At 37.8% G+C, this 26,696-nt stretch overlaps 1 protein-coding gene and 1 non-coding gene across 5 annotated transcripts in view; one reads left to right on the top strand and one right to left on the bottom strand.

Annotated features, from left to right (window-relative positions):
* The window catches only part of AIG1 (androgen induced 1), a 255,426-nt gene extending 229,999 nt beyond the window's left edge, over window positions 1–25,427 (bottom strand). For 3 of the 4 annotated variants that reach the window (XR_013534582.1, XM_008995175.5, XM_035296888.3), the window contains exon 1: window positions 25,247–25,427. Coding sequence is in view for 3 of the 4 variants with exons in the window: in XM_008995175.5 (XP_008993423.2) it covers window positions 25,247–25,387 (141 nt within the window). In the remaining variant the exon portion in view is untranslated. Of the gene's footprint in view, window positions 1–21,166; window positions 23,888–25,246 lie in introns of those variants that run through there. The other variant, XM_035296889.3, reaches the window with a different exon arrangement.
* Window positions 13,164–13,303, top strand: LOC118153355 (small nucleolar RNA SNORA67). Its single transcript, XR_004742594.1, has one exon. It is a non-coding gene; the product is annotated as a small nucleolar RNA SNORA67 (small nucleolar RNA).
* Window positions 25,428–26,696: the final 1,269 nt, after the last annotated feature.

Genomic DNA, 26,696 nt, shown 5'->3' with positions numbered 1-26,696 from the left:
GATACTTTGAGTAATAAAATGCTCAATTAGGCACAAGATTATAGATTCCGGTGTATACACGGGAGCATTGTCCCAAGAAGCATAGACACTTCCTCTATTGCAATAGGAGAGAAAGTGTAGTAGAGTTTTACATGGAGGTAGTTTGAGAAATTTGATGATGGGAGAATGTAGACTCCTCCGAATGCTTTTGTTGTCTTATACTGAAACAAACAGCAAGGTCATCATGCACTTTGGATAATAATTGTTTTCTGAGTGAAAGAGACAGCTGAGTGAGAGGATTAAAGAGGGCTGCCCAAGATTTGAGGAGAGAGGAAAGCAGGTGAAAGAGGCACTATGAGAATCAAAGATAAAACTGCCTAGGTAAGTGTAGTAGCTGGTTGGTCAGCACAGCATGGAGTGCTCACTGGATATTTGTAGTCATAAACATCAGGCAAGATCACACAGGAGGCTTCTATGATTTTCTTCAATCATGCTTAGCTGCTAGGCATGAGTATGCAAGCAGTTGAGTTTAATCAGGATTATAGAATTTCCAAGTGAGTAAGATTGAAGGTAAACAGGATATGGTGAGGATATGCTGGGCTATGCTTATAAAGTTGGGCCATGCACTCTGAGCCACTAAGAAAAATAAATGAAGAAATGAGGGTATGTAGGATTAATAAAGGTGATAAGGTCTAAATTTTTCGCTACAGTAGAATATCTGATACATTCTCCCACTACAAAGAAACAGAGCAAGCCTCCCTTCAGCAAAAAGCAAGGGAGATTCCATTTGATAGGCATTCTCCTAGGGAAAAACAAAACAAAACAAAACAAAACTTCTCTTTTCCTTTACAATTTAAATCTGCTGATACAGTGCTACTCCCTTCTTATTTTTTAAATATAAATTAGGTCATATAATTAGGTTTTCTGTGATAACCAGATATTGGTTCTTACATGTTTATTATATTCAAGTTATGAGTTTAATTTATGCTAATATATAGAAAAATTACATGTATTAGAAGAAAATATCATTTAAAATTATAATGCTAGGTTAACTTTCAATAAAAATATAAAGTAGAAATAAAGCAATTGCAACTGTATTACAGCATCAATGACACATTCCTATTAACCTCTGATATATTTGATAGCAATCTGTATCTGGATTGAAAGATATTCCTTTTTGAAAATCATTTTTTAAAGACAAAAGAGTCATTAAGAAACTGCTTATCAATTATTATTATATACTTATCTATTGGCCACCCATATCAGCATGGCACTCTGATACTGTACCCATAAATGAAATCGCAGGGGAATTCCCACCGTGAGCTATTAAGGCTAGTCTATTCACAGTGACAACAATACAACCCTCTTCATCTTCTCTTTTTGATTCTGATATTTAAAACCACAATTTAGTAGCAAGAAGAGAAGCCATCTGATTGGGTGAGGTCTTTAAAATAACTTAGTAACTCTCACACTAGATAGGCCTAAATCAGACTGCATTTACCTTTGAGAAACTGACCAATCATAAAAGCATACTAAAAGTTCAGAGAAGATACTTTAGCCAGCTTAAGCATATCAATTTATATTCATTTGTGTAAACAGCAATGAAGGCAGGAAAAGCCCATATTCAGATTAGAACCTTCGGGTGCTAATTAACAAATAATTCTCAAGTACTCATTAAAGTAGTATCTCTGTAGGAAATATTTGGCCAGATTATTTCTCTGTATCTTTAACCAGGAAAACAGCATTAAAAAGTATCTGTAATTAAAACCACACTATTTCAGCTCAATTTTTGACCAATAGGCTGCATTAGTAACATTTTAGCTTTTAATTGAACTATTCCTTGTAATCTGAACAAATCCTAACAAACTCTTTAGACTTGACCTTATAATCAATCTGTTTCACAAATAACACAAGTTTTATATCATTTCTACTTCATTCTTGAATTTTTTCATTTTAACTCCTTTCTTGGCTTATTCAATTAAAATGCAGTAATATTAGAATGAAAAAACAAGATGAGGTATATGGACACTATTTTCTGAAAACTTATATAACTAATAATATATTTTAATTATCTTAGGAAGACAACTTGGTTAGGTCTAAAATTTTTAGAAGACATAATTTTCCCCTGAAAATTCTGTAGGTGTTGCCCTCTTACTTCTGTTACTTTCTTTGACTCAGAGTCTAAATAAAACATAATAAATTTAGATGACTCAAAGAATTGTAATTTTTGCTCCTTACTAGGTAACTTTCTGGAGTGCTCTTTGTGTATGTTTCATTTGGTTTTTCATTCATGGCTACTTATATGATAGCTAATCATTATTTTAAACCCCAAATTTTGCCAGATGACTCCAGCTATATGTCATTTCTTATTTATTTGCCTGAAAGACAATTAACCTTTAAATATATATACTCTGGTCTTTTATCTTTTTTTGCCCCCTGCACTAGGAATTTCCTTCAATTTTGTTTTATTAGATGTTTCTAATTACCATGGTTTATTATTCAGGAATAATCAATAATTGTTACTGAAGTTCCATTCTCTTTACTTCACAGTTTCTCTTTCATTATTTTCTTTTTCCTTTTCTTCTAAATTCTGAAAAATTTCTTTATTCTCCATCACACTGATCTGATTTCCCATAGTATCAATTTCACCTTTTATTGTCCCCATTGTGGATGTTAATTTTACTCTTACATTTCCTTTTTAGTTTTTGCCATTGCATTTTTAGACACCTGCAATTAACCTCATCTCATCCACTCCCCATTTCAGCCCAACCTGTTGCCTTTTCATTTCTTAATTCTCAACTCATGGCATCATGCTCTGTTCCACTGAGACTGTACCTTTTTCACTCTAGTGAGGATTCCGAACAGTTTTCTCAACTTTTTTGTTTCCTATTGTAAATGGTTTTCACTGGTGTTCTCTTCTTGAGAGTTTTCAGTTTGATATATATTTCATTTGTTCTACAGTCATTTTCAATGGTTGCGTAAAGTTGTTATTTTTTGCTATTCACTCAACCTGGAACAAGAAAATATTTGTCTAATGCTAGTATTAATGTTTTTCAATAGATAGGGTATGGGGACTTATCTAGGGGTCATGTTTTTTATTTGAGTGCTATTCTAGTCCAAGATCTACGGTTGAAAATGTTTGTATGTACAACTGTAGCTCAATTTAGTACAATAATGCATTTTAGGTCTCCATGCAACAAACCTCAGCTCTATTGAGAAGGTATTTTCCGCTACTCAGTGAATGGTGCTCTCACTCTGAAGCAATGAGTACATAAAATAGAAAACTACAAACCTAAGAATACACTGCTGCTGGCCGGGCGCGGTGGCTCAAGCCTCTAATCCCAGCACTTTGAGAGGCCGAGGCAGGTGGATCAGAAAGTCAAGAGATCGAGACCATCCTGGTCAACATGGTGAAACCCCGTCTCTACTAAAAATACAAAAAATTAGCTGGGCATGGTGGCGCGTGCCTGTAATCCCAGCTACTCAGGAGGCTGAGGCAGGAGAATTGCCTGAACCCAGGAGGTGGAGGTTGCGGTGAGCCGAGATCGCACCATTGCACTCCAGCCTGGGTAACAAGAGTGAAACTCCATCTCAAAAAAAAAAGAATACACTGCTGCTAATTCTTCCCATTAGCAACAACCTACAACACTTTATTTGTGTGTATTACATCTCCCAGGATGTAACTCACTTCTGTTAGTGCTTTACTATTTCTTCCTACCCAGTCATTTTCTGGGTTTCTGTCACCAATTTGGCAACACATTAGCTGCCTCCCAGAAATGAAAAGAAGTCTTTCTAGATACTTTTATCTCTGAGTCAAGCAGAAAAGAGTCTTATGGCCTCCATCTCAGATTTTAGACCAGCAGATATGGGGGGCCACCAATCACATACAGGCACACCTCATTTTACTGCACTCAACTCACAGATACTATAGTTTTGTGGCAACCCTGCATCAAGCAAGGGTATCACTGGCGTTTTTCCAACAGCATATGCTTACTTCCTGTCTCTGTGTCACATTCTGGTAATCCTTGCAATATTTCAAACTTTTTCATTATTATTATATCTGTTATGGTGATCTATGATCAGTGATCCTTGATCTTACTATTATAATTGTTTTTGGGCACCTCAAACTTCACCCATAGAAGATGGCAAGTGCAATCCATACATGCTGTGTGTGTGTTGACTGCTCCCCTGACCGGCTATTTCCCCATTTTTTTCCTCCCAAGACCTCCCTATTCCCGGAGATCCAACAATAGTGAAATTGGGCGAACTAATAACCCTACAATGGCCTCTAAGTGATCAAGTGAAAAGAAGAGTTTCACATCTCTCACTTTAATGCAAAAGCTAGAAATGATTAAGCCTGGTGAGAGGAGCATGTTGAAGGCCTAGACAGGCCGAAAACTAGGCTTCCTGTGCTAACTAGTTAGCCAAGTTGTGCATGCAAAGGAAAAGTTATTGAAGGAAATTAAAAGTACTACTCCAGTGACCACTCAAATGATAAGAAAGAAAACAGCCTTATTGCTGATACGGTGAAAGCTTGAGTGATATGGCGAAAAGATCAAAACAGTCACAATATTCCCTTAAACCAAAAGCTAAGCCAGAGCAAGGCCCTAACTCTCTGCAATTCTATGAGGGCCAAGAGGGATAAGGAAGCTGAAGAAGAAAAGCTGGAAGCTGGCACAGGCTGATTCATGAGGTTAAAGGAAAAACAGCTGTCTTCATCACATAAACCGCAAGGTGAGGCAGCAAGTGCTCAAGCAGAAGTTGCAGCAAGTTATCCAGAAGATCCAACTGAGATCACTGCTGAAGGTGACTGCACTGAGCAACAGATTTTCAATGCAGACCAAATCACCTTCTTTTAGAAGATGCCATTTACTACCCTCACAGCTAGGGATGAGAAGTTAGTACCTGACTGCAAAGTATGTATTTTCGGTTCTTTTTGTGGGGGTGGAGGGATGGTTGTTTTGTTTTTTCAGAGAAAGTCTCACTGCGTCACCCAGGCTAGAGTACAGTGGTGCAATCACAGCTCACTGCAGCCTTGAATTCAAGTAATGCTCCCACCTCAGTCTCCTGAGTAGTTGGGACTATAGCGATATGCCACCACACATAGCTAATTTTTAAATTTTAAGTAGAAATAAACTCATGCTATGTTGCCCAGGCTAGTCTCAATCTCCTGGCCTCAAGCAATCCTCCCGCCTTAGAATCTTGAAATGCTGGGATTACAAGCATAAGCTACTGAGCTGGGCCTGGCCTCAAAGTTTTTATGGACAGGCCTATCCTCTTGTTAGGGGCTAACGAGACTGGTGACTTGAAGTTGAGACTGGTGCTCATGTATCATTTTGAAAATCTACGAGCTCTGTTTACAGTATGGTTTATTGACTATTTTAAGCCCACTACTGAGATCTACTGCTCAGAAAACAAAAAGACTTCTTTCAAGATATTACTGCTCATTGACAATGCACATAGTCACCCAAGAGCTTTGATGGAGATGTAAAGGAAAATTAATGTCTTCATGCCTTCTAACACAACACCCATTTTGCAGCCTATGGATCAATAAGTAATTTTGACTTTCAAGTCTTATTATTTAAGAAATACAGATTGGGCATGGTGGCTGATCCCTGTAACACCAACACTTTGAGAGGCTGAGGCAGAAGGTTTGCCTGACCCCAGGAATTTGAGATCAGCCTGGGCAACAAAATGAGACCCTGTCTCTACAAAAAATAAATAAATAAATTAGCCTGGTATGGTGTTGCACCCCTGTAGTTCCAGTACAGGAGACTGAGGCAGGATGACCTCTTGAGCCCAGGAGGTCAAGGCTGCAGTGAACCATGTTCATGCCACTGCATTCCAGCATAAGTGAGAGAGATACATCCTATCTCAAAACAAATAAAGACATTTCATAAGGCTGTAGCTTCCATAGGTAGTGATTCCTCTTATGGATCTGGGCAAAATAAATTGAAAACCATTCTATAAGCTATTAAGAATATTTGTAATTTATGGGAGGAAGTCAAAATATCAACATTAACAGGGGTTCGGAAGAAGTTAATTCCAATCGTCATAGATGATTTTGAGGAGTTAAAGGCATCAGGGGATAAAGTTAACTGCAGATGTAGTAGAAATAACAAGAGAACTGGAATTAAAAGTGGAGTCTGAAGATGTGATTGAATTGCTGCAATGTCATGATACACTTGAACGTATGAGGTATTGCTTCTTACAGAGGAACAAAGAAAATGCTTTTCTGAAATGGAATATACCCCTGGTGAAGATACTGTGAACACTGTTGAAATGACAACAAAGGATTTAAAACATTACACTTAGCTGATAACACAGCAGCAGAGTTTGAGAGGATTGACTACAATTGTGAAAGAAGTTCTATTGTGGGTAAAATGCTACCAAACATTGCATGGTACGGAACAATCTTTTGTGAAAGGACAAGTAAATCAGTGCAGCAAACTTCACAGGTATCCTATTTTAAGAAACTGCCAGTCACCCCAACCTTCAGCAACCACCACCCAGCTCAGTCAGCAGCCATCAACATCGAGGCAAGACCCTCCACTAGCAAAAGGCAATTATACAATCAGGGCTCAGATGATCATTAACATATTTTAGCAATAAAGTATTTTGAAATGAAGGCATGTATTTTTTAGACATAATGGCATTGCACACTTGGTAGACTACAGTAGAGTACAAACATAACTTTTATATGTACTGGGAAACCAAAAAATTCATGTGATTCACTTGATTGCAATATTCACTTTACTGCTGTGGTCTGAAACCAAACCCACAATCTCACCAAGGTATGCCTGTATTGGAAAACAATTTCACCAGATCTGTCTTCTGTGGCACTGTGATCTCAAATCCTGAAAACAGATTGACTATAAATCCTAAGTTTTTGATATTATAATGAATTTTCATACTTATCTTTTTACATATACAGTCTATAAATTTTTAAAAGTATATCTCGATATCTAGATACATAGATAGAGATACCAATCCCAGTTTTCAGATGAAGAAATTAAAGCACTGAGAAGATGAGCAGGTAAGTATTTGTCAAAGAGACAGAGGCAGAACTAGACTGTAAACTCAAAATGTTTTACTCTAGACCTGTTTCCTTAATCACTGAATTCTCTACTCGTAGGTGTTTGGATGACAGGGGTGGAATCCCCTCTCTACGTGGCAGTAAATGGGTTATATCTGTGTTAGTTCCCACAACAGCTGGTTGCTAAAAAGAATGTGGCACCTCCCTTCTCTCTCTATTGCCACGTGATCTCGCCATACTCTGGCTCCCGATTGCATTTCACCATGAGTTTATGTAGCCTGAGACTTTCACCAGATACCCAGTCTTCCAGCCAACAGAATCAAGAGCCAAATAAATATTTTTCCTTTGTAAATTACACTGCCTCAGGTATTCCTTTATAGCAACAAAAATGGACTAAGACAAATACATGATCTCATTTAATCCTCACAACAATCCTATATGGTAGGTAGTATTATATTCTTGTGTAACATATAAAACAAACAAGCAAAATAAAAGCATTATGACTTGGAGAAGGTAATAAACTCACCCCACCAAGCTAGAGAGCTAGTAGATGGAAAAGATGGGATTCAAACTCAGAGTAACTCCCAAGCCCAAGTGCTTATCCCTTATATTTAAAGCCTAATATATACATTATATCATAGGTATTAACAGATGTATATTATGCTGTATAGAATTCTCCAATAAATTGGTAGCATATTTTCATAAGAAATCTTTTTTTTTTTTTTTTGAGACAGAGTCTCACTCTGTTGCCAAGGCTGGAGTGGGTGCAACGGTGTGATCTCAGCTCACTGCAACCTCTGCCTCCTGGGTTCAAGCAATTCTCCTGCCTCTGCCTTTCGAGTGGCTGGGATTACAGGCATCCACCACACCACTACCTGTGGCTAATTTTGTATTTTTAGTAGAGATGGGATTTCACCATGTTGGCCAAGCTAGTTTCAAACTCCTGATTTCAGGTGATCCAACTGCCTCAGCTTCTCAAAGTGCTGAGATTACAGGCATGAGACACCACGCCCAGCCCTGCTAAGCGCCTTACGTTAAGAATTATCATTTATATTCTACTATAAATACCTGGTGAAATAGAAATGTTCTTTTATCATATACAATTAGTTGCAAATTAGCCATTGTCTTCTGAATACATATGTGTAAGGAGATTCCAATCCAACCTTTCCTGCATTTGCTTTGGTACATACGTGTGCACTGCATTGAGAGGCATGCTGACCCTCTGACTTCTGATAGACTTACTCAATGAGGACTGGCAGGAAATTGGACAGAGAAAGAACAGGAAACATGAGGTCTCTGTTTTGTTCACATACCCCCTGAGGGCACCCTGCACACTGGATGAGCACCAAAGGTCAAAATTCCAGGTCTAGAAGTGATACTCTCCAGTCCCCAGGGGACTTGTATATTTTGTGATCTCTACACCCTGCCCACAATTGTAAATGGTTCTTCCACTAAACTCATTTAAATTCTCCACTTTGAGTGCACCAATTCTCTTCTCTGTCAGGGCTTGGGCTAATAGAGAAGTAATCTGTTCTGGCATAGAATATGTCTTAATTGTTTAGAAGAGGATATTTTTCCATTCTATAGGGATTTTTAATATTCATATGTCTTTTTTAAAACAGCAAAGGTATACATATGTAATTACAAAAAAAAAGATGTGTAGTGTTATAGCAAATACACTTTCCTCAGACTCCTAATGTTGAGAAGCCAAATCTTCAAACTGAACATAATAAATCACTCATGACTAAACTAAAGCACAATTTTAATGCAAGATGAATGGAATGCATAAACAGACCCCATGATTACGGCACACAGAAAGCCATTCTTGCTGTCTTCAGCGATGCCCATTCTATCCTAATTAGGATGCTCTAGGCACCTGAAAAGTTATGTCTGGTTCAAGTTTTTATGAGCCCAAACCAAATATGCCTAATACCACCAAATTTTATAAATATCAAGCCAAAGACAGCTAGTAACTTACACTTGTGTGATATGTGGTGAAAGATTTGCAGTTAATCCACCGGACAGGAAATTGTCAGGTTTAAGCACCTTTAGTGATCATTGGCATTATTTCTCTATCTATTCTATCCCATTCTATAGCAGGAATATACAGAAATCAATATTCCAAATATCGGAGGGATACTAAACTGATTTAATGTTAAGATACTCTCTTAAAGATCTTAGTATAGCAATTCTGCCTTTAAGAATTTATCCTAAGAAATAATCACGAATGTGTGTAAAGATTTATTTATTCATATATTCACTAAGACAATCAATATAAACACTCATATGAAGGAATATGCAGTCATTAAAAATTATGATATGGGAGAATGTATAATGGCATGGAAAAATGTTTATAAAATATTTGAAGTGTAAAAAAATAGGTTTTGAAAACATATGTAGGCTTCTGGTGACAGCCCAAGCGGAGTAAGCTGATTACAGCCTATGAATCCCACTACAACTAGGAACTCTGAACAGAGTACAAAAAGCAACTACCTGAGGACTTTGAAAAACACACAGTGACAAATGCATTGGGAACTAAAGCAAAAATAAATAAGGACCCATGGGGTACAGTTTATAGATTTTTGCTCTCCTTTTTTTCCCCTTATTTGACCTGCATGCAGACTGAGTTCTAGAACTGTGAAGCAAGCACTGAGAGTAAAGAACTCCAGGAGAAACCCCTTCTTTCCAGCTAGAGGATAGAGGAAAAGTCCTCTGCGTGCTAGAGATTATGATTCCCTCTTTTCTTTTCCTTTAGCATGAGTACCTAAAACCCCAAGAAAAATCCACCTCAATGACCAGAGGAACCAGGCAAGATGAAGTCCTGCTGTGTGAATGGTGGAGAGAAAATGTTTTTATTTCTTTCTCTCTCTTTTCTCCTCCTAGCTCATCGTGAAGGCATCGCCAATTATGTGGACTGCATAACAGCATGGGAGGCTAAAATTTTGAGAAGACACCTCTGGCCACAAGAACCAAAAAAAAGGAATATCTTGAGAGCTAGAGAGTATGAAAAAAATCACAAAAAGGGCTGGAAGAAGGAAACTTGGTTGATTGCCTGCTTAAACAAATAAACAAAGTCAACATTTCTCCATATAATTTTAACACAACCTTGAGCCTTAACACATAACATTTGATATGGTTTGGCTGTGTCCCCACCCAAATCTCATCTTGAGTTGTAGCTCCCATAATTCCCACATGTTGTGGGAGGGACCCGGTGGGAGATAATTGAATCATAGGGGTGGTTTCCCCCATACTGTTCTCATTGGTAGTGAATAAGTCTTATGAGATCTGATGGTTTCATAAGGGGTTTTCCCTTTTGCTTGGCTCTCTGTCTTGCCTTCCACCATGTAAGACATGCCTTTTGGCTTCTGCTATGATTGTGAGGCCTCCGCAGCCATGTGGAACAATGAGTCTATCAAACCTCTTTTTCTTTATAAATTACCTAGTCTTGGGTATGTCTTTATCAGCAGTGTGAAAATGGACTAATACAATATTCAAAATGTTCATGGTATAACCAAAATAACGTGACATACAAAGGGCTAGAAAAAATGGATCAATATTAAGGGAGACCCACAATCTACAGATGTCAACCCACAGGGACCCCAATGTTGGAATTATCAGGCAAGGACATTAGGGCAGCTCTTCAATAATCCTCCATAAGGTAAAGGTGAACACTGTTAAAATGAATAAAAGATAGAAATTAATTGCTGAGAAACAGTAACCATAAAATGGAACCAGGTGGATATTTTAGAACTCAAATACACAATATTGGAAGTTAAAAAATTCACTAGATGGATGCAATAGCAATATGTTGATGACAGTGGAGTCAGTGAATTTGAAGATGGTTCAATAGAAACGATACAACCTAAAGAACAGACAGAGACTGAAAAAAGTGAAGAAGGTCTCAGCAACCTTTGGAATAATAATCGAAAGATCTGATATGCATATCAATGGAGTCCTGGAAGGAGAGATGAAATATGAAAGAAAGAGGTAATCATAGACAAAATATTTGAAAAAATAATGGCTGAAAACTTCTCAAACTGAGTGAAAGACATAACTGCAGATTAAAGAAACTCAGCAAACTCATAAACCATACCCAGACACATCATACTCAGACTGCTGAAAACCAAAGATTAGTAAAAAAATTGAAAGGCAACCCGAGAAAAACAAGACATTGCCTTTAAGAGAAAATGGTTTAAATAATTTCAAATTTCTCTTCAGAAATCATACAGGCTAGATGAGAGTGACACATCTTTAAGCAATGAAAGAAAAGAACTATTAACCAGAACTTTATATCCAGCAAAAATATTCTTAAAGAATGATGGCAAAAGAAAGCATACTCAGATGAAGAAAAACTAAGAGACTTGTTGCCAGCAGATCTCTTCTTAATGAAATGCTAAAATAAATTCTAAAGCTGAAGGAAATTGATATCAGAGGGAAATATCAACATGAGAACTAAAGAGAGAGCAACAGAAATGGTAAATATTTGGGTAATGGAGTATTTTACTATACTAAGTTCTTTAAAATATTTATTGTAAATAGCAAACATTATAACATTATCTATAGGGTTCTCAAGTTATGTAGATATAATGAAAATGACAACTATGACATAAACTGAGGAGGGTAAAGTGACAAGGCTTATATGTTTCACTTGAAGTGATAAACTATTCCCTCTAAGTAGATTGTGTAAAGCTAGGTTTGCATATGGTAATCACTAGAGAAACAACTAAAATAATAATTCAAAGAGATATATACAAATGGCCAACAGATAAAATTAAATACTAAAAAATTACCCAGAATAAGGCAGGAAATGGGAGTAGAGGAACAAAAAAAGAATAACAAATAAAAAAACAAATAAGAAAATGATAGAACTAAGTCCAATTATTTTAATAATTACATTAAATATTAATTGTACCTATTAAAGAATAGAGATTATCAAATTAAATTTTAAAAATAAGAACCAACTATATGTTATCTACAAAAAAATTCAATTTAAATATGTTGATAAAGTTAAAAGTAAAAAGATGAAAAAAGATATAATACACAAATACTAATCAAAAGAAAGCTAGAAAAGCTATGCTAATATCAGACAAAGCAGATTTTGGAACAAGAAAAATAACTACCTAGGAAGAAGAACATTTTATAGTGGTAAAGGATCAATTCACCAAGATACACAGCATTTCCAAATGTGTATGTACTTTTAACAAGGTGCGTGCTCCAAAATATATAATGCAAGAACTAATAAAACTGAAATAGGAAATAGAAAAATTTACAGTTACACTTAGAGACTTCAATTCTCCTTTCTCAATTAATGAGAGACCTAGAAAATCAGCAAGAATATAGAAGACCTGAATAACACCATCAACAAACTTTTCCTAGGTGACATTCAAGAAACATTCCACTTACTAAAAGCGAAATACATATTTCAAGTGCACACTGAATATGCAACATGATAGCCCATATTCTGAGCCATGAAACCAAATAATACATTTAAAAGAACTGAAATCATGCAAAGAATGATCTCTGATTGTAACGTAATTAAATTAGAAGTAAATCATGAAAAGATATCTGAAAAATTTGTATAAACAATGTACAACCCACTGTAAAATACAATCAAAGGGAATTTTTAAAAATATCTTTAATTGAATGAAAATGAAAATAAGATATATTGAAACATGAGTTATAATTAAAGCAGTGCTTAGGGGAAAAATTTTAGTATCAAATGCTCACATAGGAAAGAATAAAGGGTTCAAATTAATCATGTAAGCTCCCCTATTAAGAACTTAGTTAAAGAAGAGCAAAACAAACCCAAAACAAACAGAAGGAAGAAAATAATCAAGGTTAAAAACAGAAATCAGCCTAGCACAGTGGTTTATGCCTGTGGTCCTAGCACTTTCGGAGGCTCAGTGGGGTGGATTGCTCGAGGCCAGGAGTATAAGACCAGCCTGGGCAACAGGGCAGAACCCCGTCTCTACCAAAAAATATATATTTAAATTATCTGGGCATGGTGGTTTATGCCCGTAGTCCCTGCTACTTGAGGGGCTGAGCTGAGAGCATCACCTAAACCTGAGAAGTTGAGGCTGCAGTGAGCTGCATTCCAGCCTGGATGACAGAGTGAGACCTTTTCTCAAATAAATACATAAATAAATAAATCCAAGGTGATTCCCTCTCCAAGGGGACATCCAGTGCCCCTTTCAGGAAAGTAGCAACTTGGAATAGAATCTGGCATGCCTAAGGTCTTTGGGGAACAGGGATGCTTATTTCCTCTTCCTTCCTTGGCTCCCTACATGGATACCCATGTGTCATCCCTTCGGGATAGATTCTTGTGCACATGCTAAAGAGTTGTCTTTCCTGACATAGGCCAGAGGCATTTATGTGCAGCAGGTTTCTTTAGTCATCAACTATGACCTTCCCACCAACAGGGAAAACTATATCCAAAGAACCGGTCAAGGTGGATGGTTTGGCTGTAAGAATGTAGCTATTGACATGGTTACAGAAGAAGACAAGAGGACTCTTCAAGATATAGAGACCTTTTACAACACCTCCACTCATGAAATGACCCTCAATGTTGCTGCCCTCATCTGAGGGGCTATCATGCCACCTAGCCCCATCCGGAGTTCAGTCTTGGGGTGGGGGCTGAGGAGCAGCAGGAGAGGGTAGAAAAGAGAGCCAAGGGATGGACATCTTGTCATTTTTTTTCTTTAAATAAATGTCACTTTTTGAGGCAAAAGAGAAAAAAAGGAAAAGAGAAATCAATGAAATTGAGAACAATAACAATAGATGGATAAAAATAAAAACTGATCTTTGAATCAAATCAATACAAATTTGTGTAACCCCCTACCCAGACTGGTGAAAAGAAAGGAGATAAGGCACAAATAACCCATGTCAGCAATGAAGTATGGTTATCACTACAGACAGTAAGAGAAAGAAAAGGAAATACTGAAAGACAAAATTGACCAATTCTTTGAAAGATATCAAATCTCAGTTTTAAAAAATGACATTAATAGTCCTACATTTTGAAATCAAACAAATAGAATTTGTGGATAAAACTTTTCAATAAAGAAAATTCCAAGCCCAGTGGTTTTCACTGGTAAATTCTCCCAAACATTCTGGAAAGAAGTAACATTAATTTTGCTTAATCTCTTCCAGAACACTTAAGAGGAATGAGGTCAACATACCCTAATATCAAAGCCAAAAACAAGAAAAGAAAAACACACAATTGACAAATATTCCTCGTGAACAGAAAAGCAGAAGAAGATCTCAGCAAAATATTAGCAAATTAAATCTAGCAATATCTAAAATGAACAGTGCAACATAACTAAGTAGCATTCACCCCACAAATGCAAGCCTGGTTTGAGTCAAAAATCATCAGACATCATGATTTTAAATTACACTACAAAGCTATGGTAATCAAAACAGTATGGTGCTGGCATAAAAACAGACACATGGACCAGTGCAACAGAATCAAGAGCTCAGAAATAAATTCAAAGATATATAATTTGCTAATTTTTGACCAAGCCACCAAAAGAACACAAGGAGGAAAGAATAATCTTTTCAATAAATGGTGCTGGAAAAACTATATTTTCACAGGCAAATGAATAAAATTAGACTCTTTTCTTACATCATACACAAAATTCTACACAAAATGTAAAATCAACATAAATGTAATGCCAGAAACTATAAAACTCCTAGAATACAGGGGAATAGTCCCAGAAAATGGTCTTGGCAGTTATTTATTTATTTATTTAGATACCATACCAAAAGCTCAGGCCACAAAAGCAAAAGCAAATAAATAAGACTACATCAAATGAAGTCTTTTGCACAGCAAAAGTAGCAAACAATAAAATGAAACGGCAACCTACAAATTGGTAAAAAATATTTGCATACCAATATTTGATAAGGGTTTAATATCTAAAATTTATAAAGAACTGATACAACTCAGTCATAGAAAGACAAATGATCCAATTAAAAACAGGCAAAGGACTTGAATAGACATTTGTCCAAACAAGACATAAAAACAATCCAAATATCCCTTAATGGATAAATGGCTAAACTGTGGTGTATGCATATAAACAAATACTACCAGCAATGAAAAGGAACAAACTACTTATACATGTGACACTTTGGGTGACTCTCTAGGGAATTATTCTGATTTTTTAAAATAGCAATCCCCAGAAGTCACATATGTATGGTTATGGATACATAATATTCTTGAAATGACAAAAATCATGGAAAGAACAAATTAATGGCTACCAGAGGTTAGGGATGGGGCAAAAGGAGAAGGTAGTTGTGGTCATAGAAGGCTACATGAGGTATCTTTGTGATAATGGAAAGGTTTTCTATCTTTACTCTTTCAATATCAATATCTTGGTTTTGATATTATAATACAGTTTTGCAAGATGTAACCACTGGGAGAAAGTAGGTAAAGCCTACACAGTATTTCTCTGTATTTCTTACAACTGAAGTGAATCTACAATTATCTCAATTAAAATGTCAATTAAATATAAAAAGGTTGATGCCATTTAATGGTTGTTGTCTCTAAAACTCATGTGGAAGCTTAATCCCCAATGTAACAGTACTAAGGAGTAGGGCATTTTAAGCGGTGATTGAGTCATGAGGGTTTTGCTATTAACGGATTAACGTGTTCACAGATTAATAGATTATCATAGGAAAGAGTTAGTTATCACAAGAGTGGGTCTGTCAGAAAAGCTAATTTGGCTCTCTCTCACATGCTACTCTTGCCCTGTGATGCCTTCTGCCATGGTATGGTGCAACAAGAAGGCCCTCACCAGATACCAGCACCATGCTTTTGTACTTCTAAGCCTCCAGAACTGTAAGACATAAGTTTCTCTTCTTAATAAATTACCCAGTCTGTGATATTCTGTGATAGCAACACAAAATGGATGAAGAAAATGAAAAAAAATTAAATAAATTTTAGAAGTACCATTCACAATAATCAAAAATAAAATAGATATAAACCTAACAAAATGCAAGCACAAACTATGTCTGAAAACTACAAAACACCAATGAAAGAAATAAAAAATCTAAATAAATGAAGAGATATGTCATGTTCATCATGAGTTGGAAAAGTAAATACTGTTAAGATGTTCAACTTTCCCCAAATTGCTGTTATAGAGTCAATGAAATCCTACTCAAAACTCCAAGTAAAATTATCTGTAGATATTAACAAGATTATCCTACATTTAAACAGAAAGGAAAAGTAATTAGAATAGCATAAACAAATTTTGAGAGAGAACAAAGTTGGATGATTCTCACTACCTACTTTAAAGACTTACTATAAAGCTGCAATCAACAGAGTGTGGTACCTGTGAAGAGACACACACATCAGTGGAGCTGAAAAGGATCCAGAAACGGACACACAAATGTAGTCAATTGATTTCTGTCAAAGGTGCAAAGGTAATTCAATGGCAAAATGACAATCTTTCAGGACATGGTGCAGAGAAAATTACACAACATATACCAAAAAAAAAAAAAGGATTATCGACAAAAACATAAAACCTAAATCTATAAAATTTCTAGGAGGTTCCATAAAAAGAATAAAAATGGTAAATTTGGTATCATCAAAATGAACTTTTGCTCTGTAAAAGACACTACCAACAAAATAAACTAAACACAGGGAGAAAACATTTGCAAATCACATATTTGCCAAAGAGCTTTTATCTGGCATACATAAAACCTGTCAAAGCTTAAGAATAATAAAACAACCCAGTATTTTTTAAATGTGCAAACTTCACAAAGAACATAAATATATTATTAAAAGGCACAGGAAAAGATACTTAACATCTTTAGTCATGAGGGGAACGCAAAAACCACAATGAGATACTGCTACACACCTATTAGAATAGCTGAAATAAAAGAAAAATTGACACCACTCTCTAAGGTCACAATGTGAGTTCCCATCTGTGGAGCTCCCACACATGGCTGTTGGTAATGCAACATGGTACATCCACTCGAGGAAACTGTGGGGGTCTCTTATACAGTAAAACATATACCTCCCATATGACCAAGCAGTCCCACTCCTAGGCATATGCCCAGTAAAAAATGAAAACTGATGTTGATACAAAAACGTGTATCCAAATCTTTATAGCAGCTTTTCTCATAATCACCCCAAACTGAAAAAAGCCTCTAATGTACTTGAACTTGTGAACAGATAAATAAAACTGGTACATCAATACCATGGAACACTACTCACTGGTAAAATGGAATAAATTACTGATACACACAACAACATAGGTAACTCTGAATTGCTTTCTGCTAAATGAAAAGCCAGACTGAAAGACATACTGTATGCTTTATATATTTTTCTAGGAAATACAAAAGTATATGAATGGAGAACAAATCTATGGTTGATAAGATTCAGGGGAGGGTTCTAGCATAAATAGGGAAGACAAAGGAATGCTTTTAGGTGACTGTGGTGGTATTTACACCATTCTATGCATCTATCAAAACTTACAGAACAGTATACCAAAAAGAAAAAATTGGCCGGGCATGGTGGCTCATGCCTGCAATCTCAATACCTTGGGATACCAAGGCGGGTGAATCCTTTGAGCCCAGGAATTCGAGTCCTGCCTGGGCAAAATGACAAAACCCCATCTGTACTTAAAATTAAAAAAAAAAAAAACATAGCCAGGAGTGGTGGCATGCACCTGTATTCCCAGCTACTTGGGAGGCTGAGGCAGAATAATCACTTGAACCTGGGAGGTGGAAGTTACAGTGAGACAAGATAGCGCCACTGAACTCCATCCTGGACAACAGAATGAGACTCCATCTCAAAAAAAAAAAAAGGAATAAATTTTAGTGTACATGGATACATGGATAAAAAATTTATAAAAACCATGTTTATGTTGAATTTTTTTTTTAACAGAAGTATATATATGACTGAAAAGAAAAATACCAAAATACTAATACTGGTATCTCTGAATGATATCTGTAATTTGAAAATAAGTTTTAAAGAATATGATTTTTTAATATCTGACTACATATGTACAAACACACATACACATATACACGGTAATCTGACTTTCTATTACGTTTCTGTATGTACATAAAGTTCCCAAATAAATACCATCTTGAAGCACTGAAACACTAAGATGCAAGGAAAATTAGGGAGAATTAAGACGGACTCTATTTTCTTCCCTGTATTTCTATTGTTGCCTGTAGTTGTACAGATTTTCTACAATAAGTATGTGTCACTTTTGAAATTAATAAAAAAAATTAATTTCAAAACCCCGACAGACCTAAATATAAGTCAGTGTGAATGGGCTAGTGCATTGTCTGACTTTTCAGAATTCCATGCTTCGATCTCATATCTTGTTCAATTCCACAATGAATCTGATCAAGGGGTGTCTCACTTTCAAAGAGAAGCTCTGGTATCACTGCACTCAGAAGGACTACCTACAGGTGAGACACGGGCCCTTTAACTGTCTAGCTACAGACTGCATAAGAAAGCTATGTTGTATGGAATCCTAAGCAGTAAGATTTTTCCAAGCATGCTTGGATCACATGAACATCTGATTCAATGTGGAAAATTGTACTATTGTTCACGCTTCCACAGAAACATGTGACATTTCAGAGGAACACAGAGAAACAAATGAAAACCCTCAAGAGCAGTTAACAATTTTGCTAAATGTTACACCAGACATGGGGGAATGGCAGGAATGGGAAAAGAAGTGACCTCAACTATGGTCAGATGACTTTCTGTAATTTCAATACCATTTGCAACTAAGAGGGAATGGGTGACTATATCATCAACTATTTCCCCCACTCTAACAAAACCAGGCTCCTATTTTATGCCTGATCCAAAAAAAACATGCAAAGAAGGTGAAGAAGAGTCTATGCAAAGCATTATTCTCACAATTCTCTCTCCAGGTTAGGAAAAAAATATTATTTGATCCTTCAAGTTTATGTGCATACTTTAGGGTCAAGTCTGAGTCTCCTGAAGAAAAAATTAGCAATTTCACATTCTCTGTATAATATCCAAAACTCCAAGGAAACAAAACACAGAAAAAGCCCACCTAATTTTGTTCCCTGATTACTCAATAAACTACTGACCTTCATGTGGCACTGTGTGGTTTTGACTGGCAAAACTAAGTACCACAGTTATATAATAACATGCAGAATCTCTTCTCAAAATATTTTATTTCCTAGTTAAAACTAAGTCATGAAATAGAGTCAAGAATATATTTTATGATAAGCATGTAAATAAATATAAGACTAATTCGAATTCAAAATGTGGTATACTTAGGCAGCTTGTTTTCCCTCTTTAACATTTTTTAAATGTCAAAGATTCTCAGCATGTCTAAAAGCAAAAATAGTATCCTCCAGGTACACTTGATAATTTCCTGTTATTTGAGCACCCCAAGCTTTTTCACATCTAAGACTTTATTTATCCTGCTCTCTCTGTGGTTTTCTGAAATTCTTTTGCAATACAGATTTAGATAACAAACAAAGTACCTAGATTATATTACCTTAAACTTGTACAAAAATGCTTTCACTCTAGCCAAAATATAAGACCATGCCTTTGGCCTTCATAAAACCATCAAATAAGAAACATTAACCATAAGAATATTTCGTTATATTATGCTAAAAATCAACAAAAGGCATTATCCACTATGCTAATAAAGGTTCTTTTTTATATTTATTTACCGATAGGATCTGATTCTGCCACTTATGCTGGAGTGCAGAGGCACCATCATATCTCACTGAAAACTCAAACTCCTGGGCTCAAGTCATCCTCCTGCCACAGCCCCCCGACACAGCTGGGACTATAGGCACATGCCACCACCCTCAACTAATTTTTTGTAGTGGGAGTCTTGCTATGTTGCCCAGGCTGGTCTCAAACTCCTGGGCTTAAGCAAGCCTCTTGCCATGGTCTCCCACCATGTGGCTAGGATTAAAGGTGTGAGCCACCATACCTACCCTTAATGTTCTTTAAATAAATTTCTGAGTGATAAATTACCTTGAAAAGTCAGTGCCTGGCAAGAACTGTATTTTTCCCGATAAACTGTTATACTTCCTTTATTCCAATATAGGGGCAATGTAATCAAATGTGTATTGTTTTTCACCTTAGTTGCCCTGAAGAGTATTCAAATTTGTTTCTCAATAGCAGTAACTAACCCATCTCTGGTACCTGAAACATTGTCTTTCTCTTTATTTTCTAATTATAATTTTTTATTTTATTTTATTTTTTTTGTTATATCACAGTGAAAGCCAGTCTGCAATATGTTTTGAAAATAGGCAGAATTCAGGCCAGGTATAGTGGCTCACTCCCGTAATCCCAACACTTTGGGAGGTTGAGATCAGGAGTTTGAGACCAGCCTAGCCAACATAGTAAAACCCTGTCTCTAGTAAAAATACAAAAATTAGCCAGGTGTGGTGGCAGGCCCCTGTAATCCCAGCTACTTGGGAGGCTGAGGCAGGAGAATTTCTTGAACCTGGGAGGCAGAGGTTGAAGTGAGCCAAGATCATGCCACTGCACTCCAGAGTGAAACTCTGTCTCAAAACAAAACAAAACAAAAACAACAAAGAAAATAGGCAGAATTAGTATATTAAGACTGCTCTACAGACTCCTATACTTAATCCACGTAAATTAAAAAACAAAAACAATGTGGCTTAGAGCAGCATTTATCAACTTTGAATGTGCATAGAAATCACCTGATGATCTTATTAAAATGCAGACTCTTGATTCAGAGCTCTGGGGTGGAGGTGGAAATGCCACATTTTTAACAGGCTCCCAGCAAAGCTGATCCTGTTCATCGTCCGCCCACTCTGAGTAGGCAGGGCCTGAACATTATTCTGCCATGACATGAATGAAAAGCCAGTCCAGGAGAAATAATGGGTCTGATATGGTCCTAAGAGATGATGACTCAAAATGGCCAATACTACAAACTAGAGTCAACTCAACTGCCAGATCTGTTTCAATCTTTAAAAACTAAGATGCCTTAAATCCGTCATCAATATTTTATCTCTTCTAAAAAATGCAGTTCATGGTTTTCAAAGAATTTGATTCTGACTCATCTGTTAGACACTCTACCACACACAACTGAATAATGTTCTGGTTGATACATTTTTAAATTCCTATTGTTTTGAACGTTTTGGGAGGAGACAGGGCAAGAAAAGAATACTCAATGAAAATTTGGGAAGAGAAAGCTTCTATTTATTTAAACATTTACTAACCACCTATTATACCCCAACCACTAAGACCTTAAAATACATTTGCCTTTTTCTTTTCATTTATTTATGGTGGTTTTATCCTGATTCTTCTTTATTATCTTTGGGGGCAATTATCATGTAACATGAAGCATAATCATTTTGCTAGTGAATGAATCAATGAATCCACATCACTTGAAGAAAATTCATCAGCTGTGACATTGACTAAAAAAATGTTAATATTTAGCAATAGCTAGTTTAAATTTTCTTTCTTTCCAGTTTATTTCCAGTTAAGTATATTCCTTTTCCTGGCCTGACATGCTACATAATGATAGTCTCTGAAATACTTCACAGTAAGACCTAGTTTTTCCAATGTTGTCCAGTCTTCATAGATTCTCATATTGCCCACTGTTAAACGTATGTATGTCTCCTCCACATAATTTCATGGATGAAGTAGGAAAAAACCTGTGTTGTTAAAGCTAAAATTAACCAGTTTTCTACTATACATAAAGGACTAGCTGAGTCACTGCATTTATTTCATGTAAGTACAAAAACAGTTAAGTTTTTTTCTACGTCAGGGGCTTTAAAGCCAAGTATACTAGTCTTCCATTACTGTGGTAACCAATTACTATCAATCAAATGGCTTAAAGGACACAAATTTATTATTTTACGATTTTGAAGATCAGAAGTCCAAACTAGGCTAAAATCAAGCTGTCAGCAGGTATGTGTTCCGGAAAACTCAAGAGGAAAGCCATTTCTTGTCCTTTCCAGCTTCTAGACACCTTTCACACCCCTTGGCTCCCGGCTTCATCCTCCATCTTCAAGGCCAGCGTTGTTGCATCTCTCTGTGACTTTCTTCCAGTCACGTCTTCCTCCAATGGTCTCTTGTCTTCTGTTTCTCTATTCCTTTTAAGGTCCCTTGTAATTATAGTGGGCCCAATGGGATAACCCAGGATAATTTTCCTACTATAAGGTCAGTTGATTTGCAACCTTAATTCCATCTGCAACCTTAATTCTCTTTGCCATGTAACCTAATGTATTCATGGGTTCCTGGCATGAAGATGTAAACATCTTTGGAGGCCCATTATTCTACCTACTACACCAAGATAGTGTTCTTTTTCCATTTACTAACTTCAAATTTCCAAAAGCACCTTAGTTCTCTTACAGTTTCTCAATACTAGTAAAAGAAACCATCGGAAAATAATAGTATAAGATTACTGGTAGCAACAATGTGCATTTCAGTTTTTGAACATGAGCTCTGAATCCGTTGGAATGTTCCTCATACCCAAAGAGAGATATGAATACAGCCAGAATGGCCACTGCCACATAACCATCTGCTCCTGGATACATGTAGCCTGAGATTCCTGACTCACATCCTGGTAAACTGATGCCATGGAACATGGAATCCAACTGTGGCCATCAGGATAAATGACTCCTGCATTCCAAGTTGGCAAGAAAAAAGGCCTTCTCATTAAATTTTTAAAAAGCTAAACCCTCTTGCAAAATTGTTCCAATAAACTTAGACCCATTAATATTGTACAAGGCACTGGGTAATAAAGTTTACGGTCTTTTTAACATTAAAAGTGAAAAGTAAAATGGCTAAATTATAGTAGCCTAATCTTTTCACGCCATTACTGAGGATTGACAGGACGGTTGTTTTAACAGCTGTACAGTGCTTAAGCTCTAAAGATTCTAAATCTCAAACAATAAGAATAACACTTTGCATGAATGTTTTTATGAAAATATGTTAGACATACTTTCTCACAGGAACTCTTGGTTAAATATATTTATTATATTTCAATCAGGAGCCAAAGAGCAAAACATTAAAATGGCTGGCTAAAGGTCCTGTGCAATCCGAAACTAAATATGAAGCAAAGTAAATGTTTCACATTTGAATCTACTGCCTGACTTCTGGGATAGAAAAAAGTCCTTTATGGTGATTGGTATTTAAAACAGGCAAGTCCAATCATTGAATGCTAAAAGATAAATTGTATGGCAGCATATCAAGCTGACGACGCTATTATGGTTTGATGTCACACAAAGATTATGAGAGGTTTCTTCTGAGCCTTGTTTTTTAATGCACAGTAAGAAATACCAATTATGAGAAGCCGGCATCTCTCAGGTTAACCAACACCCTCAATTTCGACCTCTATTCACCTGCTGACCCCTGCCCTTGCTCCCACAACACAGCGTCTACTGCAAGAGTGATGCTAAGGGCTGTTTCTAGTACCTATGGCTCTGATAGCATCTCTGTAGTTTGTATTTTGGCCCAGTATTGCTTCTTAGCAACATTCAAATGGGTCAGCTCTAAGTAAGATCTGACTTAGAAATGGGATAAGGCAGTGTCCCAAAAGGAGTTTTGTTCACACAGCCCCTCAAAGAATTCTGAAAATCTATGCACACATTTTTAAATTACATCCCAACATCCTTAACATAGTTAAGTGTAAACACTTGAAAAAGGGACATGCTTTCTGGCACTCTGTGGGTGATAATGCTTGCTTCATATACATATGTATGAGAACCTCAGGGCTGCAGATTTAGCTCATTCAATAGATGGAAAATGTCTGCTACATAACATAATTGACAAAGCCAATCTTCATTGACAAGCCAATCAACCCAATAAGGCTTTCTGTCAAGACAACTCCAACACTGTTGTTCAATCAAATGGGAAGACGGTCCTGGTGACAGCCATCTATCTTCTGGATACTAAAAGGAGCAGACAGAAAAACACACCTCAGAGTCTTGTTGTGTGCTCCTCACTTGGATGAATGGGGAGAACGAAAGGACTGGCAGGCATCATGCATGTTCAGAGGGAGATTAGTTTCAAGAAGAGTTGGAAGATGAGGATCTGAAAATCGAAACCCTTGCAACATTCTATGCCCTGTGAAGCCTTGTGGGACTAAGGGTATGTGCACAGTTTGGAAACTGCTGGGCAAAAGAATTGAAATTCCACTCTGAAAGTATCTAATATAAAGCAAATATAAGGTGTTATTTTTAAACCAAAATCCTCTGACTGCATTTCTTTGAGGCATCCTAAGCCTTAGGAAATTCTCAAAACATGTATCAGGTTCTCTTCATCAGAATGGAGAGTTAACAAAAAAGATTATAATCTTGCTGGTGTAGCCAACCTAGTATATAGTTTTGGACAAACCATTCTGGAAGTCCCAGAAATTGGTTCTACAATTTCTCTGAGTGCTTTAGAATTTCATTGCTTTTGTTTTAACTCTCTTCCTGATAATCTGTGTGTGTCTTAGTCATCTCTACCCTGAAATTCCTAGGCCCATCCATGAGTTCATTATTGGGCCTTATGCCCATGTTCTGATTCTCCAGGGGGGTTGGAGAGAGCCTTTTAGTCCCATAGAAAAACTTTCAAAATGATGATGCTAATAATAACCTGCACCTGTCAAGACTGTCTTTTGTGCCAACAGAGGAGCTGCTTATGCAAACTACTGTAAACTTGTACATGGGGAGACAGAGAAGAGTGTACAGTCACTTTGGAAATGCACTTTGAACATCATCTCTGTTTCCTAGTATTTACAGGGTAAAGGTTGGAAATAAATTATTGACAATGGGCCAAAAAAAAAAAAAAAAAAAGAACAGATGCAAAGAAAACAACTTTATTAGGTGCTTTCTCTCCCTTATGAGAAGGTTTTGGTTCTTTCAGGTGAAGTTCCAAATCACTAGACAATACCCAATTTCCTTCAGTTGCGGCAAGTTTCATCCCACGGCGGGTGCCCTGGAAAGCACCTTGAGAGCGAATGGGTCTCAGGCCAGTCATGATCAGGTCCGATGCTTTTGTTAGTTGAAGATTCTTCCCGTGTCACCTCTTACAAGCAATTCTGTGTCCCCCTCCAAATAGCCCACCACCTGGCTGCGCCCCACCTCCATTCGTCCCCCAGCTACCAGGTAAAAGTGGGTGGTTCAGAAGGTGCTGCTGCGTCATAATTGGGGTAGAGGCGAGGACACGGGTGGATGCTGGAGGCGCGCACGCGCGCAGGTGCTCGCACACCCACAAACACACACAGGCACGGGTGCGGGGCGGGCAGGGGGATGGGACGGCCTTACCAGATCAATGAACGTCAGGAATTTCCAGCTCCCTCCGTAGGTCTGGTGCGAGGGCATTTCGATGGCCTTGTAGTTGCACAGGATAGAGCAGTAGGAGAGCAGGATTGCCACCCGCAGCACCTGGCAGGGGACAAGCGCCATGTTCGCGAGAGGCCTGGGCGGGCTGGGCGGCGACGAGGGCGGGCGGGAGGCGCCGGGCGCGCGGGGGCGGACGCCGTGGGAACCCGGGCGCGGGCGCGGGCGCGGGGTGGGGCGGGGCGCGCGCCCCCGGGGACCGGCGCGGCCGCGAGCACGCGGGCGACCCGTAGGGGCGTGGTGCGGTTTGCGGACGCTCCCCACGGCCGGCCGCGGCCTGGCAGGGGGCGTGGCGTCATCTCTTTCGTCACCTTCGTCATTATGGTCCTGCGTTCGCAGGGTCCCGGGACACCCGGCCGGGGGGCGCCCCCTAGGCGTCCTAGGAGTGGGTGCGACCTCTGGGTGCGACGGGGGTTCGGGAAATGCGCTCTGAGCTCCAGGGGAAAGCGGGGTCTGGGGCGAGTGGGCGCCTGGCCGGGCGAGGGGGCGGGGAACCTGCACTGAAGGAGGGGACCTCAGTGCCCGCAAATGATTCCGCCACCCAGGAATCGCGGCGACTCTTCCTGGAGTAGTTGCAGTTGGCCAAGAGCAGGTGCTTCGTGCGAAGGTATCGGGTGGGCGTGTGAACGTGGGGTGTAAACCCGAGCACAGGCAGCCGCGAGTGACTTTCACTATTTTGGACCAATAAAGTTTTCAGTGTTGACAGGAGACTGTCAGTCACGAGGAAACTAAATTCCACGAGAGATTGATTAAAGTCATATCAATATATAATAACATCAGCTAGAATATGAACTTTGGACAAGTGGTTAATAAATAGAAAGCTATACAGAAAGGAGTGTCAAATAATTTTCTGCCACAGGATTGCATTCAGCTTAAAAAAAAATCACTCTAAGTTTGGATGTAAAACCCATGTGTGTGTAATTTAATACTAATCTTTTGGGTGTTAAACTGGTTTTGCCCTTTTACTTACTTTTTTCCTACACTACACTAATGGAAGGAAAGTAAATATAAACTGGATTCCCTCCTGCCTTCCAGTAAATGTTGTCACACTGAAGTTGCATCAGTTTGTGGGCAACATTTTTTTTTTTAATCATGATCACATTTCAGCCAACCAGATGCAGGGTCAGACTATGAAAAGGCAACATAGGTATTTCCTGTGGATCCATTTAAAACAGGTGTCCTCTCCAAATAGCCTCTGAGTCAGGGGATGCGGAGGGAGGGCTGGCGGGGAAAAGCATAGTGCTGGAGGTAGAGAGTAGCAAGCCATGGATGTTTTACTGAATGTACCCAATCAAGCTGTAAACTAAAATGAAGAGACCCACTAAAGTTTTTAAATTGGCATTATAATTATTCTAATAGAATTGATGTCATAAGA

The sequence above is a fragment of the Callithrix jacchus genome, chromosome 4 (assembly GCF_049354715.1).
Source record: "Callithrix jacchus isolate 240 chromosome 4, calJac240_pri, whole genome shotgun sequence".
Classification (NCBI taxonomy): domain Eukaryota; kingdom Metazoa; phylum Chordata; class Mammalia; order Primates; family Cebidae; genus Callithrix; species Callithrix jacchus.
This window is presented reverse-complemented; position numbering and strand designations above follow the sequence as displayed.